Source organism: Vicugna pacos, chromosome 30 (assembly GCF_048564905.1).
Source record: "Vicugna pacos chromosome 30, VicPac4, whole genome shotgun sequence".
NCBI classification, from domain to species: Eukaryota; Metazoa; Chordata; class Mammalia; order Artiodactyla; family Camelidae; genus Vicugna; species Vicugna pacos.
Genome location: NC_133016.1, coordinates 10555121 through 10574356, shown reverse-complemented (window position 1 = coordinate 10574356; position 19236 = coordinate 10555121). Strand labels below are relative to the sequence as shown.

At 32.9% G+C, this 19236-nt stretch overlaps 1 protein-coding gene across 1 annotated transcript in view; it reads right to left on the bottom strand.

Moving 5' to 3' along the window:
- The window catches only part of PIGN (phosphatidylinositol glycan anchor biosynthesis class N), an 85192-nt gene that overhangs the window by 18159 nt on the left and 47797 nt on the right, over nucleotides 1-19236 (bottom strand). Inside the window, exons 20-27 of the mRNA XM_006205732.4 lie at nucleotides 17845-17953; nucleotides 15585-15693; nucleotides 12958-13060; nucleotides 7698-7800; nucleotides 5801-5887; nucleotides 4649-4704; nucleotides 4276-4351; nucleotides 2264-2337 (exon numbers count right to left, since the gene is read on the bottom strand). Coding sequence (XP_006205794.2) covers nucleotides 2264-2337; nucleotides 4276-4351; nucleotides 4649-4704; nucleotides 5801-5887; nucleotides 7698-7800; nucleotides 12958-13060; nucleotides 15585-15693; nucleotides 17845-17953 — 717 coding nt within the window. The remainder of the gene's footprint in view (nucleotides 1-2263; nucleotides 2338-4275; nucleotides 4352-4648; nucleotides 4705-5800; nucleotides 5888-7697; nucleotides 7801-12957; nucleotides 13061-15584; nucleotides 15694-17844; nucleotides 17954-19236) is intronic.

The window sequence follows — 19236 nt, the reverse complement described above, 5'->3', positions numbered from 1 at the left end:
AGATACACCTCAGGTAATAATAACTACCTTCACTGTATGGTTGGTAAAAATCCAATCTGGTAATATATGCAAAGCACCTATTGCAGTGCCTGTATATGGTGGGGTGCCTAAAAATACTGGTTTCTTTCTCACTCCTTGTAACAAAGGTTTTAGATGAAATTAAATATACAATGAAAGACACAATCTCTACCCTCACAGAGTTCACAGGATGTATATTAGTCAGGTAGGGCTACCGTAACAAGTACCACAGACTGGGTGGCACTTTAAGACTGGCTTAAACAATATAAATTAACTTCCTCACGGTTCTGGTGGCTAAGTCTGAGACCAAGCTGCCAGTGGCGGTGATTTCATTCATAGGCCTTTTCCCTTGATTTGTAGATGGCCATCTTCTCCCTCTGTGTTCACACTGTCTCTCCTCTGCGTGTGTCTGTGTCCTAATCTCCTCTTCGTATAAGGACGCTAGTCATATTGGGCTAGGGCTCACCCATATGACCTCATTTTACCTTGCATCCTCTAGCAGGAGATGTGAGAAAGTACATGTAATTTACTAGTTTTTACTGCATCTAAATAACTATCTTCTATATGGCACTGACAAGGTAAGAGCAAAAGTGCTTTTAATGTTAAATTCATGTGAATATCCTTTTGAAAAATATGCTAAATTAAACCAAACATGAGATTTCTACTATTTTTAAACAGTGGGAGAAAACCTTTCTTTTTATTATAAATACACATAATAATGCTACACCCAGTTCTAGCTTAAACTCATCAAGAAGAACATGCAAATTTATGCTAATATTAGTTATTTCTTTCAGCATTGAATATTCCGGTTTGATTCAAAAATAACAAAATTGCTAAGAAGCTGCATATTTATCTCAAGTGTCTTTCAGAAAGGCTGATCAGTCCCATGCTGATGAGGCAATTTTATCGTTTCAAAAAAGCAAATAGTTAAGTTGACAGCTTCTCTTCCAGAGTCTTGATTGCTTAAGACTGACTGCTCTAGAAATTCCTAGAAACTCAGAAAGAATACGTCCCATTCCATTTGTCAAAAATGCAGAAGTCAAGACTGAGAAACTATGTAAATTATTGACATCCAGAAGTTAATGTCAAACCACGTAAAATGCTACGATGTTAACACATTTGCCTAATACATATTTAAGAATTGATCAAAAATGAGAATGTAATTTGGTGTAGCCACTATGGAAAACAGTATGGAGATTCCTCAAAAAACTTAAAATATCATATGATCCTGCAATCCTACTCCTGGGCATATACCTGGAGAAAACTCCAATTCAATAAGATACATGCACAGCAATGTTCATAGCAGCACTATTTACAATAGCCAAGATGTGGAAGCAACAGATGTCCATCAACAGATGACTGGATAAAGAAGTTGTGGTAATATATATATACCATACACACACTCACACACACAATGGAATACCACCCAGCCATAAAAAAGAATGAAATGCCATTTGCAGCAACATGGATGGACCTAGAGATTATTATACTAAGTGAAGTAAGTTAGAGAAAGACAAGTATCATATGATTATTACTTACATGCAGAATCTAAAAAAAGGACACAAATGAACTTATTTACAAAATAGAGACTCACAGACGTAGAAAACAAACTTGTGGTTGCTAAAGGGGAAAGGGCAGGGGAGGGATAAACTGGTAGTTTGGGATTAGCAGATACAAACTACTATATACATAATAGATAAACAACAAGGTCCCATTGTATAGCACATGGAACTGTATTCAATAGCTTGTAATAACATTAAGAAAAAGAACATATATATACACGCATAATTGAATCACTATGCTATACACCAGAAACTAACACAACATTGTAAATCAACTATACCTCAATTAAAAAAAAAAAAAAGGAAACAATCCAAAATAAAACAAAATGCTATCCCTTGTTTTTTGTAGGCATGGTTATATCTATAGTAAACATGTTATTAACTAAAAGATGTTAATATTTATGTGTTACAGTTTTTGAGGGGGGCTCCTCACTAGCTTGAATAATATTCTAATAATATTTTATTGTTGAGAAAGCACATTTTTCTGCCAGAGGCTCTAATCAACTAATTTCTTCTAATGACAACTGAGCTCTGACTAAAAGGGTGAAATATTTTTTTCTCATTTTTATAATAAACAACCTATGTTACAGTGTCTTAATAACAATCACACAAAATACCCTCAAATATTTACTCCCATTTCCTAAAAATGGACAAATTCAATGCTTTGTAAATATTCACCTTACCTTTTTGATGATAACTGAGTAGTTAACTGAACAGCTTCAAAAGCACACATCACAAGAACAAAGGGGATTAAAATCTGTTTAAAAGAAAAACAAATGATGCCATGGATAGCTATAGCATTTGAAAAATTTTTTTAAATAAATACTATTTCTGCTTACAGAAATATTTCAATTTCTCAAATTTTATCTATATTAGGGAAAAGCAAATGCTGAAATAAAACCATGATAATAATGACATATACAACAGTGATGAAATGGATTTAAAAGCCCATATCAACCATATATATAGTATAAAAGATAACAAATATTCCAAATAAAGCCTATTCCAAATTTGTTCTATTTAACTTATTATAATAATTAATGACCATGTTCAAAGTTTTCCAAGAGGGTGTGAAAGGCCCAGAATGCCCAAATCAAATAAATTATGGAGCCTGATGATTTGATTCACAGGTCTCTGAACATATCTGGCTATTTGATACTACAACTCTAAACAAGTCTACATGTGATTTAGCTGCTTTATCGTTGCTTTTTGTCATTTTAATAGTAACTTATTTCTGAGCATAAAATTCATACTGTGTAAAAAAATGGAGAAAGATATAGTAAATTAATCCTGGTTGAAAAATCTGGAGCTAACACTGTTAGTATTTTGACATACTGCTTTCCAATGACTAATTAAAAAAAATACATATTTTACATTTCAACAAAGAGGGGAGGGAGAAGACATGTAAAAGAAATGATGTTCAAGACTGCATAAGATTCTTTTTCTTTCTTTTTTTTTTTGTAGGGGGTTAATTTGATTGATTGATTGACTTGAATGGAGGTACTGGGGATTGAACCCAGGACCTCGTGCATGCTAAGCACGTGCTCTACCCCAAGCTATACCCTCCTCCCTAAGATTCTTTTTCGAGTAGAGGATGCATGACTAAAACAGAGTTCCAGGAAGACTTTCACTTCCAGCCACATCAGTCAAGAAAGCCACCAAGTACAATACATCAGTAAAGCTTACTGAATTAAACTAGAGATTAAAGATCTAGCATTTAATTTAAACTTCTTTTTTTTTTCTTTTTAATTAAAGGCCCATGATCTTTAATAAACTGGGAAAAGACAAACTACCATTTTAAAAAATGTAAATGAAGAGTAAGGAAACAATACATATTTTTAAAAAAAATCAACAGTGAACAGGACATGAGAAAATGAACATGTCAGTAACCTCCTTTTTCTTTTTTTTTCTTTAATCTCAGTAACATTTCTTAAAATTACATTTGTATTAGGGCAATAACAAATAAGGACATTAATCCTATTAAGAGACACATACTTTTAACAATTATTACTTATGTGATCTGAATAGAAGGCCATCATATTTTAGGCAGATGTTAGTTCCTTTATTTAAACAAATATATACTAACTGTGTAAAATGTGCCAGGCACTATTGCAGAGGGAAAAAGACAAGTTCAATGATCACAGAGAAAAAGGGAAAGAACGTGAATTACATTCCACTGGAGAGTCTGAATCCCTGGAAAGCTGATAATTTGTTATATCCTGGAATCCTCAGCACCCAGCTGGTATCGATAAGCCTTCAAAGATGTATTTGTTGAATGAATAAATCAGTTCTAGGTACATGGATCATGAGAACAGATGATAGCACATTGGTAGCCTCACGGGTGTGGAACATGGGATTAGGGAGACTTAGATCTTGAGGAGCAATGCAGTTCTGATCCACCCTGCACTTCCCACAGGCTTTCTTCATCTTTGGTAGGACTTCCTGGAACTAATAGAGAATCTGTACTTTTTTGAAGTTAAATGGGCTTAAGAGTAAAGTAAAAAGATTAGCTATGTTTTGGAGTAAAGCTAGAAGGCCTTACCTCCCATCCAGCAGTGCCTGAGAAGGTATCTTCTTCCTATGCTATTTAAATCTGTCATTTTATAATCTTAATGTCCCATGTTACATGATCTTAATGCCATGATGAGTTCATAATCTTATTTAAGCGATATCTTAAGAAAATAAAAAAACCAACCTTCCACATCATCAGAGCTCCCATCATATAAGGACTAAACACGGTCAGAAAGCAATAGACAGAGGCGAGGTCAAAGCTAAGGAACCAACAAAAAGAAAAAAGGATTTTAGAATTCACACTGTAACTTTAAAAGCATGTTCTTCTCTTTTAAAAAGGATGTTTCAACTCATTTCTGAAATACTCTTACAAAAACATAAGTAAACACTGTATCAAGAAATATTATGAAGTCACTAAAATGAATCAGGTAGACTTATATGTGCCGATAATACCAATTTCCAAAATATACCCTTCAGTGTAAAAAGCAAGGTACAGAACAAAATCTCAACTTGTATTATTCTCTGGTTATGTATATGCTGTTTTCACTTAACATTACCTGTTAACAGAAGCTATATTCCCAGTTCCAAAAAAGGCTGTCACTAAGAAGAAAACCTAAATGGAGTTAAGGAAATGCCAAAGTAAGTCAGAATTCATAAAATTTCTTTTTCATTTAGAAAAGATAAGCCTATTCTACCATGAGGGTAATTTGCTTTTTCATATACACATATGATTATAAATTGTTCTAAATGAATGTTCCATCGTATCTCTCTGCAGAATTGAAAGAATCAGGCTGACGAAGCAATGTACTAAGAACAATGAGGCCTGGGAGGTTATCCTCACTTGTCACTAGTAACCTTGGGAAGATGACTATTTTCCTCCCCTCATGATATGATGGAGGTGGATTATTGTATCTGTAGTTGGATGCTAATAATTTTTTAAGTGATAGATCTTTGCAGCTGAAATATGATTTCAGTCCATATAGGCCTGCTGTGTGCCCATGACATGTGAAACGTGTTAGGTTCTTTGGAAGGCTCAGAAAGAAATAAGAGATCATGATTTAGAATAACTGAAGAGAGAATGAGAAAGTGTTACACATGTTTTTGACATTTTGGAACTTACATGTGTAATAGTGCAGTAATAAAAAGGAGATACTAACTTTATTGGTGTCTAAGAACTTACTGCTAGTAAAGCATTTAAAACAGTGCCTGGCCCACAGAAAGGGCTTGATCAATGTTAGTTATTTTATTATTATAGACACATATACAAAAGTGGTATAGAAACACTAAAGAAGAAGCATGAATCATGACAACTTCCGGTGAAAAAGTAGCATCTGAGTTGGTGACTTGAGCCTCTAATATATTCATGGTTCCATGCATTCAACCAATCAACTAACCAACTAAGATTTATCACCAAGTATATGTCTTTACTTTTTAAAAACGTGTGACAGGTGACAAAATATTGTTGGTATCTTGGATGTAGGTACACACACATAGACACTTATCTGTTATATCATTCTTCATGCTTCTGTATAAGAGCTCCAAAATTTTTAAGTGTAAACTATATGAAAAAAATTACGGTTGAAAGGGCGATTAAATGGCCTCCAAGATAATGTCACTCTCAAGCAACAGGCAGAAACACTCCCACCTCTCCTTAGTCCATTAAATGGGAGGTTGTAGTGCCTTAAAAGTAAAGTCCAAACAAAGGATACAAGGAAAAAGGCCCTACGGAGGTCATCCAGATAGAGGTCTCGAAGCTGGGTTATATCGGTATTATAGGCAAACTGGATACTGGAGACCTATGGGATAAGAAGAAAAATAGGAATGAACAATAACAGTTCGCTTACTTCTGCCTTCAGAGGCAAACTGTCCAAGTTACAACAGCTAGAAAGACACCTTCAACTGACAACGACAAAAAATCAACAATAAATCTTTTTCTATAGCTTAACTACACCTTAATAAAACCTGCCAAAAGGTAAAATATATTAACACTACACTGAACAGAGCTGTAGTATGGCTATGTGTCTAATAAAGGTAAGAATTGGGCTTTTTCTTATCCTGCATAAATGCTTCACTTTTAAGTCCCTATATAACTCTTTCCTTTGTTAATACCTGATTTCTCAGTGTCCTGGTCTTCTCAAACCCAGGTATGGTAATGATATTAAAAAGCATGATAAAATTAAACAATTCTCTGTTTCTTTGTTCTTCTGTTAATTCATTTGTAGAGAAATTATTTTCTCTGTATAAAAAAGCAAAATATTTCTGTCTTTGGTAAAATAAAAAGTCTCAATTCCAACAAGATGGGTGCACTCTTGCTTAATCCCTCTCTTCCCACAAAAGAAAAGCTTATGGATAAGTTTAAAGGGAGACTTTCCCCATCTCCCACTTCCCATATAATTTTCTACTAAGTTCTTAGGATGTTTTAGTACCCTTTTCTAGAAAAGGACTTATCTACTTTCAGTTAAAATATAGAATTAAAAAAAAACACAATAAATCTCATTTTTAATTTAATGATTATTTGGTTATTAAAATATTGAATATTTCTTATTGTAGTTTTTTTTTTTATTTTGGCAGAGGGGAGGTAATTAGGCTTATTTATCTTCAGAGGAGGTACTAGGGATTGAACCCAGGACCTTGCGAATGCTAAGCATGTGCTCCACCACTTGAGCTACACCCTCCCCCACCTAAAATATTGAATACTTAATATTAAGGACAGTCTGACCATTTACTTGAATCTGATTAAAACTGCTTTTCATGTATTGTTTTACTACTCCAGTACTGGAAGTTAAAAACCAGTAATTATTCAATACACTTCAAAAAAGTTTCTTCTTTATTAAAATTATTTATTATAAATTACCAAGTACTCTTTGTGAACTCAACTAGAACCAGTTAAGGATGAATTAATGGATCAACTATGAAGGCATTTTTCTGCAATATTCATTTCACCTGACCTCAGTAAAACTGTAAGTATTCTATCACCAAATATCTTCAGTTCTAAAATAAAGGCAAGAGACATCAATTTACTCTCTAGCTCAGCATGATAAAGGAGTCCTTAATGTTTGGTTGGCTTTTAGCCAATTTGAAGTATATTATGCTGAAAAAGCAGTCTAAGATTTGGACTGAAACCACAATCACTAAGGTGACAATAAGCATTTTGGATTAGAATAACTAGAAAGAGAAAAATAACACTGGGGACACAAATGTCATCTTATGACCAAATTCACAGACTGAATTGTGACAACATAAATATCCTTCCAACTGAAATAAATTGAAGGAAACAAATTAACTGTGAAAACAAAGGAGAGTAAGATAAAGAATATTCTTTTTTCTCTATTCTTTCACTGTATTAACGTTTTTTTACAGCAGAGATTCTCAAATAATCTCTAAGAAAAGCCCAATCCATACAATGCCCAGGAAACAACAAAATCGTGCTTTTCTGGTGTAAGTGAAAATTTCCTTACACACTAATAGTTTAACTTAATTATTAATGCCTTAAACAGTATAAAATTTTAAGTAGAATTTTCAATGAAGTAACATTGCAACTTCCTTATAGGATAGAGAATAGTTTAATATTTTCAAATAAATGCAACAATGATTTTGACAAGCTACCTTCTGTTTACAGGAAATACCAGATTGCTGCAGGGTTTCTTGTTCCATGTGTATCCAGACAAACATCAAACATGACAATACTAATGGAAACAGAGCTTCATACCTAAGGGGTGGGATGTGGTGGGGTGGGAGTGGGAGGGCAGAAATGAAAAGAAAAAAATATTAAGCAAAAAAAAAAAAATGTGAATTTATACTGATAGGTCTTTCTCAAAATTACAACAATCTTCATAATAATTCTAAATCACACTATCACAAAATTTAAATTTTCTAGGCTTTCCAGAAAAAGAAAGTAGAAAAGGAAAGTAACTTTTAAACATCAACTCCAACATCATCTTTTTTTTGAAATTTAAATAGTCTTAAGATTATTACGTGTTTATAATAGTAGATATTTAAAAATCATTCATGAGGTAACAAACACATATACACAGAAAAAAAGAGAAAACATTAAGACAAAGGTAAAAAGACAATTCCTGAGTTAAAATTATTAATATGCATAGAAGAACAAGACAAATAACCCCAATTTTTTTTAAATGAGTGCAATACAGGAATATAAACCTCTCAAAAAGAAAAAAAAGAGCTAATAAATATATGAAAACATATTTTGAGCTTACTGATAACTGAATACAGAAATTCAAAAATAGGTAGATATCATACTCATAATATTTACCCATATTAAAAAAATGTGGACAAGAGTGTAATGAAAAAGGAACTCTCATATTCTCTTCATAGGAATAAATACTTCTTGGAAGGCAACCTAATACTATGCATCGAGAATCTCAAAAATATTCATATAGTACAATCCAATGATGTCACGTCTAGGAATTTACCCTGAGAAAATAATCAGACATGTGCACTACGATTCTCATAGGAAGATGTTTGTTGTAATATTGCTCACAGAAGAGAAAAACAGGAAAACAACCTAATATGCAGAGGGCAGTTTGAGTAAATAATGTATGGTACGTTTCTGGGCTGGCATAGAATGTGGACATTATAAAGTGAACAAAGGGGAAACGTTCATGAGACAACATAGTGACAGATGCCTATTTTAATCCTTTTCTGTCCTAGTTTAAGATAAGTGCTTCACCTTTGTAATCCCCCAAACACTCTATGATAGTACTTATCACACCTTTTTAATCACACGTTTATTTATATGTATCCCCTGATAGTTTGGAACATCTTTGACTGTGTCAGTCCTGACACTACTCAGGCCCAGCTCATAGCATTTGTTGATGAGTTACTTACCTAATTGGAAGTTACAAAACAAAATCAAACAAACCAAATCAAAACAAGGAAACCTGTATTTTTCTTTCAACTTTTTCAACTACTGAACTCTATTCCACATGGCACTATTCCCTGAACATGAGAAAGCAAGAGAAATCAAATGCTTTAAACTCTATCACAGATCATAAAACTAAAACACTGAACATCAGGCACAAGAAAACATTTAGTTTGAGGCAGCATCCACAAATCACTTGGTGTGTAAGACTTAGAGCACTCAAGGATATGTATGAACAGGCAATACATACTTGACAAAATACCATTAGTAAAACAAGTACAGAAAATTATACAAAGATGCACTATTTTTGGCCTACTAAAATAGCATTTGATATTCTTCTTTAAAAATGAAAATACCAAATACTGTGAAAGATATATGATGAAGTAGGTCCCTCATAGGTTGTTGGTGATATTCTAAGCTTGCACTGTTTTAAGACAAAAGTAAAAAAAAAAAAAAAAAAAAAAAAACAAAAACTTCACCTATGAATGACCCTATGGCGCACATACAGGCTCACTGAGAAGTGAGCAAAGGCAATAATCTAACTATATAAAGAGTTTATGCATAAATACATAACTCAAAATATTATTTATGATAATAAAAGTAGAAATAAAAAAGATGACCAAAAATAAAGAAATAGTTTTTAAAAATCAAGGTGCAGCTATATCATTGAGAATTAAATATCTATTAAAATGATGGTCAGGAAGCCTATGAGCCACTTGGGAAAATGCTTCTAAAATAATGTTAAGCAGAAAATAAAGACACAAAATAGTATGTGGACTATGATTAATACTGTGTTAAAAAGATGACTACAGAGGTAAGACTGGAAGGAAGTATTCCAGAACATCAACAGGAGGGGTAGGGTTAATAGATGATTTTCCTCCTTATTCCTGCTTTCCAAAATGTGATTATACTATGTTTACAATGATTTTAAAAAATAATTGGAAAAGAAAGATTTAGAAAGCCTATATCCTAGGGCCATTCTTTAAAATTCAGTTCAATTGCCATATGAGTTCTTGTTGGTACCAATTCAGCTCCCCTACTCAAACCCTTTCTCTAGTCATTCTTTCTATCACACAATTCACAACTGAACTTATAATAACTTAATTGTTGTATTTTGTAATTACCTAACGCTGTAAAATAGAGTTCTTGTTTTATAGCAGTTTACAAATCTGTTATACACCTGGGGTACACTAATTGTTCCACCTGCAGGTCTTTTTAATGTTCAGAACACTAGAACTATGAAAAAAATTGTTGATTAATTGAATCAAGAAGGTGCATTCTCTGAGCAAAAGAGGACAATGATTTTTTAAATATCTGCAGTTATATATGAAATTATTCTTTCCTAATATGTAAAAACATAAATTCCATAGTCCTACAAAGTGTTACAGATTTACTTCTTTTCAAAACCTATGAAATAAAATTTTCGTAAAATGTAGATGAATAAATCTGATAAAAACAATCTTATCAGATCTCATTTGTTTAGACACCAACATCTCATAAAAAGTCTGCATATCTGAGTTAATAAACTGAAATATCAATAAAATGTCATCACAGGCTTGCAGTAAACATAATAAAGGCTTACTAAATTAGGATCTGCTAGTTTAGTCTCTGTGTAAATTGAACAGCGCCAAAAAGACAGTTAGTTTGTATTATATTTTGTTAAGTAAAGGTATAATAGAATCAAAATTTCAGAGGAAAATGTTTAACCAACTTAAGAGAACTATTTTCAAGTATTACAATAATTGCCATTTGCATAAAAATAACTAAATGCAGATTTAAAATGAATCTTCTTTATTCATTTAATCAAGGATGCATTGTTAGAATTTAGGATTACTATTACTATATTTTTATAAAGTAATGAAACTGCATTTCTTTTAAATATCCTATAATCCTGACTAGTCACTTATTTATACAGAGAACCCTCCAAGTTGTCCAAAACAGTAATGTGGAACAATAACAGGTAGACTGTATTTTGCAAAACTGATTTGACACTGAAAAATGTACTTACTGAAATTATTAGACTGTTGCTTTAAGCTATCCCTGTTTAATTTTTTTTGCAAAGGTAAATATACTATCGATGTTGGGTAATATATTTCTTAAGACATTCATTAATAAGGTCATATTCATCATTAATATTCTGATTTTAGGTGTGATTTTTTTTTTTTGCTTTTCAGATCTTCTTAAATGTGTTTATGATAATCTGCTTTAGTACCTTTTGACTATGAAATTGATGACTTAAAACCCTATAATACTTATCCCCAGTGTAAGTTACATGATTAACTCATTCTACATTATGAAATATTTTTGACTGAAGTTTCAACTTTAATTATCCTTCCTTCCTTTATTTCTAACCCAGCAAACTAGATCTATTTCTAGATTTGTTTGTATTTTTGAATCTACTATACACTCTTTAAATCTTTAAAAGATTTAGATTGCTTTAGAATTTAAAGGTTCAAAACACAAAAGGGCTTGGTGATCATTAAGTGACTGTGTAGGAGCTGACACATATTCACTTATTCACTTTCTTAAGACAGCCTCTGAGTGTGATCTTAATGAAACTTGTGTGTTGCTCCAAAATGGTGGGTAAGGAGAGAAATGATTTTACCTTCTGCTTTCTTATCTAGACTAAAAACTTGTGCATATTCTAATTCATATATATCTTGATGGATTCCAATTACAGCTAAATTATTTATCCTGAAATTTCACTAATAGAGGAGAAAAGAGTGAAGGATTTTAAGGTCTCATTATGTTTATCATTCTTGAGTAAGAATATGCTGATAGACTTCAAGTTTTATTTGGAAGTTCAAAGTTCTAAGTCTCAAGACAAGTACATCTTAAGATCTGATTAGGTAACTGGTGAAAATTTCCATGTTGCTTATAGTATCTCTACATAGCTATGCCCCAGGTCTGGTTATGTGGAAGAAAGGAAAAGACAGGTGTGGGAGCTTTGGTGAGAGAAGGAGGTATAGCGCGCCACAGGATCATCTCCTATCTGGGGATTATAAGAACTCCTGGGGTCTAGGTCATGTAGGATGTTAGGGTCTAGTATGAAGAGATTTTGAGAATATCCCTCTAATTCTGAATTAGGAAACTAAGCTTCCCAAAGAATGAACCTAAGTCTCGGACCCAAAATGGCTTCACAAAATCATCTAAACTGGGAATAATCTGTTGACAGCACAAAAGTAAATCCCTAGGTGTAGTCTAATTGGGGTCAAAATCCTATCTTTGGACCAAATTTCAAAACTGTCTGAGTCGTGGTTATTCTATTTGTTTGTCCTATTCAGTGTTTTTTGTAATATGTACATTTCTCACCACTGTAAGGATTTAAGGAAAGATAGAATAAAATTCAAAGGCAAGTGAAGAATTCTTTCCTTCAGAGTAGACAGGGAGAGTATGTCGCTGTCCTCCATGAGTTGTAGAGAATGCTACAGAATCCAAGCCAAATCAAGTCATTCTTTTTTTGTTTTTCTTTTACAAGAAAATTTCAATCTTCAATAAGAATTGATTCTTGAACTTTGGAGAAAATATTCTAAAAGGTTTCTGAATCAAAGGGAATATTTCAACTATGATATATGTAAGGGTAAAAATAAAAGAAAATATACTGAGAAGAATGAATAAATTAAAACATAAAGTGCATGAAACGAATGCAACAAAAACTAAAATTCTTGTAAGTCATTGTTTGAGACTTAAAATTCCCCCACAATCTATAAGAACTTTCTAACACTGTAGTTAAGCAACATTTTAGCAACTTCAGGAAATAAACAGAAACACAAAGACAATAGGCAATAATGAGAAAATGATAAGAAAAAAAAAACTGAGGATTACAGATCAAGTCCTATACAGTTTTTACAGAGTAAACAATATTTATGACTTATTCCTCAAGATGCACACATTTTTCATTTCCAGAGGTTAAATACTCAGAGAAATGTCAATATATCATTTAAAACTTGCTACTAAAAATTAAAATTTACAAACAATTCATACCCTGTGCTTAGAAGTAGGTAGGTTGACATCGAGGAAAGAAGAATGCTGAACAATCGATCAAAGAGAATCAGAGGACTCAGCAGAGGCATGACGAAGGAAGAGGCTGCAGTAAAACAAATTCGGGTAGTGTTAGTATGAGGCGCACAGTGTATGTGAGTTTAAAGCAGTGAATAATCTATTATCATTTAGAGCATCTACTGTTAACATCATACTCAGTGAAAAACTGAAAGCTTTTTCTCTAAGATCAGGAACAAAACAAGGTGTCCATTCTCATCACTCTTACTCAACATAGTACTGAAAGCCCAACCTAGAGCAATTAGGCAAAAGAAAGGAAGAAGTAAAACTGACGCTATTTACAGATGATACTATAATATGTACAGAAAATCCTAAAGACTGAACAAAAAAACTGCTGGTACTAATTAATGAATTCAGTAAAGCTGCAAGATATAAACTCAAGATACAGTAATCAGTTGTGTTTCTATGCACTAACCACAAGACATCTAGAAAAAATGGGGTCAAATATATATCTCTATTTGTAAATTACATGGTCAGATACTTGGAAAATCCTAAAGAGTCAGTGGTAAACCTAACCCAAGAAATGAAACAATTCAGTACAGAAGTAGGATATAAAAATTAACATGCAAAAATCAGTAGCAACTTACACTGAAGTAAAAATTAGAAGGTACAATGAGAAAAGCCCATTTACAATTTCAACAAAAAAGATAAAATACTTAGGAATATACTTAACAAGAAGTATTCTAAGCCAATATAAAGAAAACTATAAAGACTACTTTTAGAGGCACAAAGGTAGACTTGAATAAGTGGAAAGACATCCCTTGTTTTTGGTTAGAATGTCTCAACATTACTCATGGTAAATATATAAGTTTCCCAAAGTTAACTGGCTATATTCTTCAAAAATGTCAATGTCATAAAAGACAAAGAAAGGGAAAATGCCATAAAGGACATTATTAGGGCAATTGAAAAATTAATATAAGGATGGTAGAATAGATAAAAATATTGAATACAGTGTTTAAAAAATTTTACTCATACACACACTCATAATCACAGATGAGGAAAGAGAACGTGACATGGAGGATGACTTTTTGTAATTCTGGTAAATTTCTATTTTTTAAAACCCTTTTAGAAGTTTTAGATGCTTAAAACTGAGGTACAATGATATGTACACAAATTCTGTTTTCTTTGCTTCTCTTCTTCACTGCATTTTATCCCAAGGTAGGCAAGAAGAAGAAATGAGGTTATGAGATGAGCAAGAGCAGGGCTGCTACTTATGAGACCTGATCTCCTGTTTATCATTTGCCTTATATTGTTTACATGCTGGTGTGTGCTCTATATGACTGCATATTTATGAAGTCATGCAGTAAAACAAAAAGATTTCCTTTTTTAATATTACTGTTTCCATTCACAATTTTTGGATTTTCTGTGGATTTGAAAACTAACATGTCAAATGAGAGATCCCTACATATAGTTAACTCACTAGAAATTAGCCCCACCAAACAGCCCTATAGAATATTAACTCCAGGAGGGTGGGGATTTGTTCTATATCATTCTCAGGGAACAGAACAGTGCCAGAACATGCTACAAACTGCACACAATTGATTAGAATGAAACAGCAGTCTCTGATACTGTCATGCAGAATGAATGTAAATAGTTAACTTTATTAATCAAAATAATTTGAAAGGGAAGGCCTACGTAATTCCTGTAATGAAATGAAGCTTACATGGTGAAAATAAAAGTCATATAAACAAGAGCATTTATTATTCAAGAATAACTTCCACTTACACACTGACCAGGGTGTTTGGAAATGAACAAATTAAAATTTTAGAAGATACATGTCTATTTCCTATTGTAATTTTAAGCCTCTGCTTGAATTTTAAGAGCAATCCAAGGAAAAACACTCTTATCTCTTAATCCTTTTTTTTTTTTAACGTAAAGCTCCACCTAGGGCAAAGAAAGATCTTCTTCATTTTAAATGATGAACAACAAAAATCATTTTTAAAATGTAAAGGTTAAATTGCATATCACACCATTCACTGGCATTACAAACATTTTTTTAAAATGAAAAACCTGGACTTAAAGTTTGCTCCTGTTTTCTAGCTGGAAGGAAAAGCTAAGTCCTCACATGACATTTGTTTGCTCCACATACACATTCTTCAAGTACTATAGAGGAATATGTTTTGAAACATATACTGGCTTTATAAAATGTGTAATGTTATTAGGAGGCAACTAATCAATGTTATTTCCAGCAAGAGAAATACAGATAAAATTTAACTGCTTCCTAGTCCCCTGTGTTAAGAACTGAGAATTTATGAACTGACATGAAATTTCTGCATAGGAATCTCTTCACAAAATCTTCTCGCTTGGAATCATATTTATTTTTATTAGGTGTAAATATACAGCCTTATTATCAAGTCATAAATATTCCATCAAGTAATTCTTATTAACACATGAATGCTCACCAAAGTTCTAACTTTCTGTCAAATTCCAGTGAGATAGAAATAATAGCTGGTAATTATTATTTTCCTGCAACAAAATTATTTCTTTCAATAACAACAATACAGATGTGACTTGATGTAAAGTTATCTCATTTGGTTTGATTGACCTCTTACCTAATATCATCCAGCTAGCAATCTGATTAAGCAAAGGCAGTCCTTGTTTTTTGAGGAGACTCTTATGGGTGCCATACACAACACACATGGAAAGCACCATGCTCACCATCTGAAAACATAGAACACGCAAATAAAAGACAAGGCGGTGAGACAATGATTCACATATTAGAAAGAATACTTAGGAAAGTGCTTGAACAAAGTGCTTGAATCTGGCCTAAATGCTACTGAAATTGGAACAGCTCACCTTCTTGTGGCCAAGACCAAGACTCAGAATTCTTGTACAAGCATGAAATGAGGCATTTTATACTTTCAGGAGTATTTCAGCATTCATTATCACACTGTTTCTATTTAGAAATATTTGTTATTAATCCTGAAGGTTTCTTAAATCATGGAAATGCAGAGGGTGAAATGTATACAGCTTAGCATACAGGGCTGAGTGTCTCCCACCTCTGGCCCTTGCTCATGGTCGTATTTATTTATTCATTCAACACATATTTGTGGACTGAATATTCACTGGTACTGGGAATGCAAGGGGTACAATAATCTTCAGGGAATATATATAATGTTGAGTTGGTAAACTATGGCTTACAGGCTGGTGCCTGTTTTCAGAAACACTGTTTTATTGGAACACAGTCATTCCTGTTCATTTATGTGTTGTCTGTAGCTCCCTTTGCCCTACAATAGTAAAGCAGAATTGAACAGACTCCATGTGGCCCATAAGCCTAAAACATTAATTTATTTAGTTAGTCTAGGTGACTTTCCTCCCATTTATTCTGATGCCTAAAATATTTCTAATCTGGCTCTTTGGAAAAATGTTTGCTGACCCCTGAATTAGTGGATTAATAGCCAATCTAAGAAATGTGCTACAGTATGGCTGTGAACAAACTAAACTCACTTAGAGATCAGATTAGCAACCCGATCACCAAATCATAAAGATATATGTAATTTACTCTTATATTTTTAGTGAACTAAGAAGGAAAATATGCTGTCAGTAAATCTATGACACAAACCTAGGATCCTTTCACTTTTAAGACACATTCTCATTTCAGATACGTTATGTGAAAAGACGTAAATCTTAGAATCAAAAGAAAATATATGGCACACAGTAGAGGAATTAATGCAAATTTATAATGTAAAAAGGAATTTTGTAACAGATTTACCTTATACTTAGGGGTATTTTTACAAAGTCCATAAGAATTTTAATATGGTATTCTTTGCTCTTATAGAATGAGATTCAGAAACATATGTACCTGTTAAAGTACTCATTACAGGTGAATTTTGTCAAAGCCTCTCTGGGTTTAGCGTAAAGTCAGGCAGTATACCATTCAAAATGAAAAGATATGTTTCAATATCTTGATAGGGTCCTTGACAAAAATATTTCTTCTCTTTGTAAACATTCTCTGTTGTTCTCCAAGAATGAATGAACACCTTCTAAGTACTGTATATTTTTATCTTAGAGGGTTCTTGGAAATACTATTATCCCAGCTTTGTTCTGAGTAAATTTTTTGAGAAGACTCGTGAATTTTCTTTTTAATCAGTGTTCTAGATGTGGTTTGTTTTTTGTTTAAAAGAAAAAAGAAGTGTTTTCCCCTCTTATCTACAAAAATGCTATCATGTTACAGTATAAAACATTATATAATCTTTCACAACCCTATTGGATATTATCTCTACTTTATAGATTAAATACAAACAGACTGAAGTTCTGTTACTGAAAATCACACGCCTAGGACACAGCATAACTGGGAATTGACTCAATTTGGAAACGTCAAGTACAAAGTTCTTTTCACCACACCAAAGCTACCAACCAAGGTAAAGTTCATTTTCTTCTCGGACGTCATCTGAGTCTTACACGGGCTATTCTTCATATAAACATACACAGTGGCTGCTTTCACTCCAAAGAAGCTTACTTTTTTCCTAACCCAAATGAGGACCATACAGACTCTCACTCCAGAGGAGGCCTTTTTCAGCTCAACTTCTTGTTAATACTGATGCCTCTGACACCTCCTTAAATCCTGCTCTTTAGGCATTTTGGGAGGTGGGGGTGGGACAGGCGGGGAGGAGGAGGACTTCCTGTTGATCTTTTTGCTATTTCATACCTTTCAGAGCACGTATCTTAAACAAAAAACTTCCTTTTCAGCTGGCAGGTACAGAGTAATAAGAAACATGATTGTGTCTTAAGAACAAGATAAATCAAACAAAACCATAAAATACATTTTAACATATCATTAGTAGAATGTAGTATTAAAAACCTGTAACTGACCTGTAATAGGTGTAACACCAGCTCTTCATTTACAAAACTATCTTTTCTTTTTATGACAGATGTTAAAACAAACAGGGAAAGTAGAAGAACCAGCAAGCCTGCACCCATTCTGTTTTAAAACAAAATTCACAATTTCAAATTTTCTTAAGATATTCACAGAACACATATCATATGAAAATAATAGACATTTTACTCTAATGTAAGCCTCTTAGTCATTTGGTTTAATCAAGATAAAGCAGCAAAATGAATGTACAGCTGCAATAGGAATAAAAATCTTAGGATAAAGATACTGTGGGGATGGGTTTATTTGTAACTTCTCACGGTTTTTAAAGTATCTTTATCTTATTTCTATAATTCGATCTTTTAGACTTTTATGCTTACCAACTACTAGAATTCTCAACCTGACTGACAAATTTACAGAAAACAGTATAAAAAATACAAAAAATAGCTAAACAAACATATCAGTATCTACACCATACATTTTCTATGACGACTCGCTCATACAAAAAGGAGGATCTACACTTATAATCCACAAATTGTGCCTTTCTGCCATTGACCTGGGGGCCTTCCACAGCTGTTTCTGGCTAAAGGAAGGGTAAGGCAGTGGTCACAAGGGGAGCATGTAGGACAGTGGTCATTAGAGAAATAAGAAAGAGCAAGGCAGGGCTATGGGGAACATGAAGCAGGAATTCCCAGGAAAATGCTTCTTTGTTTTTGTTTATAGTTTTGATTCTTCTAATACTAGCTTTGAGAATCATGAGGGAAAAGTTATACATCCAACGTGGATTTCCATTAAAAATTATGAAATACAGCCATGTATGATTAAGATTCTTTGTTTTTGCTTTTTCTCCCCCACATTCTTTTCTTTAAAAAGGTAATTTGGTATTTTAATTCACTGGCGAATATATTTTTACTTTAGAGAACTGGGGAAACAGGAGTATTACAGCCATGTTATATACATTTTTGCTCTTTCTTTATCCTTAAATGTTTCATGTATCTATCTTTGTAATTTTCTGAAGAAGGGAGGTGATGTGAGAGATTAAATGGAGAGTAGAAATTTCTCCATAACCCAGGAGGAGCCAAAATAAAGAAGTTGCAAATATAACTCCTGGGAAATCTGAATCACTGAGGAACTTAAATTAAAAAGTAACAGAAAGAAATAACATAATTTTTAAAAACATAAATTAGATTTTCATGATTTAACAAGTTTGCTTCCCAAAGTAATCTTTACTAGAATAGGTAAGTGGCAAAATTCTATGGGGATCATTTACATAATTTCTTTTCCTTTTAGCATATGATAAGTTCTGTTCAACTATGTCAATAGTGCTTGAATTCATCTTTGCACATACTGTTTATAGTTTATGACAGCTACAAAACATTTTCACTAACACT